Here is a 2,403-nt window from a genome sequence, read left to right on the forward strand (position 1 = left end):
AGGGCCGAGGTGGCGGAAGTGGAGGACGCCCAGTTCAAAAAAGGTGCACCCACGCCTGTTTCGAAGCCAACGATACCTCCGTTTCCAGACGGTAGTCGCAAGCCCATCCGCATCAAGGTGTTCATGGTGGATCCACTCAAGGCTCACAACTGCACCAATGAAAGCGATCAGTACGTGGATGTATTGGGGAAAACAGTGCAGTGCACCGCGGGTGATATCATGACGAAGGAGAAGCAGGAGATTCTGGAATATTCGATTATCCCCGAGGCTGTGAAGCTGCATGCAGACCGGCTGGCCGTTGAGCCCTTGACTTACCCCATCGTTGCGCCGAAGTACAGGGATACGAGTGTTTGTGGCCGGCTCAACATCCCCAAGGAGCATCACACCACTGGTGTTGACGGCGCCGACATGGTGCTGTACGCCACTGCTGCGCCGACGGTTGATGGCGCCTTTGCGTGGGCGGCGACGTGCGCGGTGCACCCCAATGGGCGGCCGCTGATTGGCGTGATCAACTACAGCCCGCGCCACATTGCACGCACGTCGCATGCCGTCCGCGTCGCCGCACACGAGATTGCGCACACCCTTGGGTTCAACGTGGAGACCATGCATAAGCGGGCGAAGCTGGTTGGGATTTCCACCTACGAGGCACGTGGAAAGGAGGTTTACATCTTTGATGCTGCGAAGACAAAACAATGGGGAGCGTATCACTACCAGTGCAAGGGCTTTCATGGCATGGAGATGGAGGACAGTATGACGTGGGCAGCCGATGAACAATCCGCTAAGGTGTCGCAAAGCACTTCGTTGGGGTTGAAGTCTGCTGTTGCTCTTGGAATTCAAGCACAAAAGGGGACTACTGGGCGCCAAATGTCTAAGAAACGTCAAAGCGACAGGACCGAGTGGGATCTGTCCACAAAGATGGGTGTGAGCTCCCACTGGAAGCGGCTTCTTGCGAAGGACGAGCTGATGGCCGGTCTTGTGGGCGTTGGTCGCTACACGGCGATAACGCTTGCAGCTTTTTCTGATCTGCAGTTTTACAGTGTGGACATGTCCAAGGCCGAACCGATGAGCTGGGGAAATTACTCTGGATGTGATTTTCTGAAGAGCAAGAGCTGCGTTACAAACGGCAAGTCTAACTATCCCAGCATGTTCTGCGACAAACATGATGATGCTCTGCTGCGGTGCACCTCTGACCGTCAGGCGTTGGGGAAGTGTGTTACTGGAAAGTACGACGATCTTCCCGCGATATACAGCTACTTCAAAACCCCGACGGATGATGGCAAGGTTCTTGGTGGCAGGCGGGAGGACATGATGGACTACTGCCCCATTATTGTGGCGGACAAAGGCTTCAGCTGCACTGATGGAAACGAGAGCAACATGCCGGGGAGTCTGATTCGCGAGAACTCGCGGTGCGTGGAGGGGAAGGATCTGAAGGTGGGGGACACGCCGATTGGCGACGTGTGCGTGCAGATGAAGTGCGCCAGGGGCGGCGTGTACTTCCGCATAGCCGGCAACAACACCTGGTACGGCTGCCCTGAGGGTGGCTCCCGCAACGTGACGAAAATAAAGGGTGCGCTGACTGGCACTATTGTGTGCCCGAATGTGTCTGACGTGTGCCCTACGAAGCTGCCGTCGCTGAGGAGGCGTAGCGGGGCATCGGGCCGTCACGTGCCGTCCACCGTGCTGCAGATGCTGGCGAACATCTTCCAAGGGAGACGCAGGACGGGCAGTGGCCTCGAGGAAAACAAGCCTGTCACGGGAGGTTCTACGCCAGACTCTGTCGACACCAGGGACGCTGCTGTGGCAAACGCCAACGAGGCTCAGACCGTACATGAAACCGGAGTTATTTCTTCCACAGGAGCGCTACAAACTGGCGGTGACACATCCTCTATTCATCAGGCGTCGGACGCTGCGTCCAGCGTTGATCCCAGCCCCTCCAACGAAGAACATGGCAGCCTTCGAACAGAGGGAACTACTGATGGATCTATTTCGCATGGAAACGAAGGCAACTCAGCCGACAACACAGGAAGTCAGGCATCTGTTAACATAAGACGTGCCAGCATTGTTAAAACACACGGCAAGAACCTTGACCTGAAGCTGAATGCCGATGGCAGTGCTGCTGCCTCCGCCTTGGCGCCGCTTGTGTTGGCCGTCGTGGCCGCCTCTGCGATCATGGCGCACTGAGTGTCTGCGTGTGGGTTGGTGGGTGTTAAACACATATTGTTTTCTTGCTCCGTGGGCATGCCTCACGCACATTCTTTTCTCTCTCTTGGGCACTGCAGTTCTCACTGCAGGTAAGTTTTTTCTTTTTCTTTTTTTTGTGTGTGTGCTGTGTGGCTCGGTGTTGGGAGTCGGCGTCGTGGGCGCCCCTCCGCTGATGTGTGTGGGCGGCCGCTGCCTTCCCCG

The 2,403-nt window shown here is 56.6% G+C and overlaps 1 protein-coding gene across 1 annotated transcript; it reads left to right on the plus strand.

The window, feature by feature from the left end:
- Positions 1 to 123: 123 nt before the first annotated feature.
- Positions 124 to 2,181, plus strand: DQ04_16901000 (putative surface protease GP63, putative,metallopeptidase; the record flags this gene model as incomplete). The annotated part of the gene is made up of 1 exon (XM_009317523.1): positions 124 to 2,181. The coding sequence occupies one exon, from the start codon at positions 124 to 126 to the stop codon at positions 2,179 to 2,181; it is 2,058 nt and encodes a 685-aa protein (XP_009315798.1).
- Between the last annotated feature and the right edge of the window lie 222 nt (positions 2,182 to 2,403).

This window comes from Trypanosoma grayi, assembly GCF_000691245.1.
Source record: "Trypanosoma grayi strain ANR4 Tgr_1690_V1, whole genome shotgun sequence".
In the NCBI taxonomy this organism is placed as follows: Eukaryota; Euglenozoa; class Kinetoplastea; order Trypanosomatida; family Trypanosomatidae; genus Trypanosoma; species Trypanosoma grayi.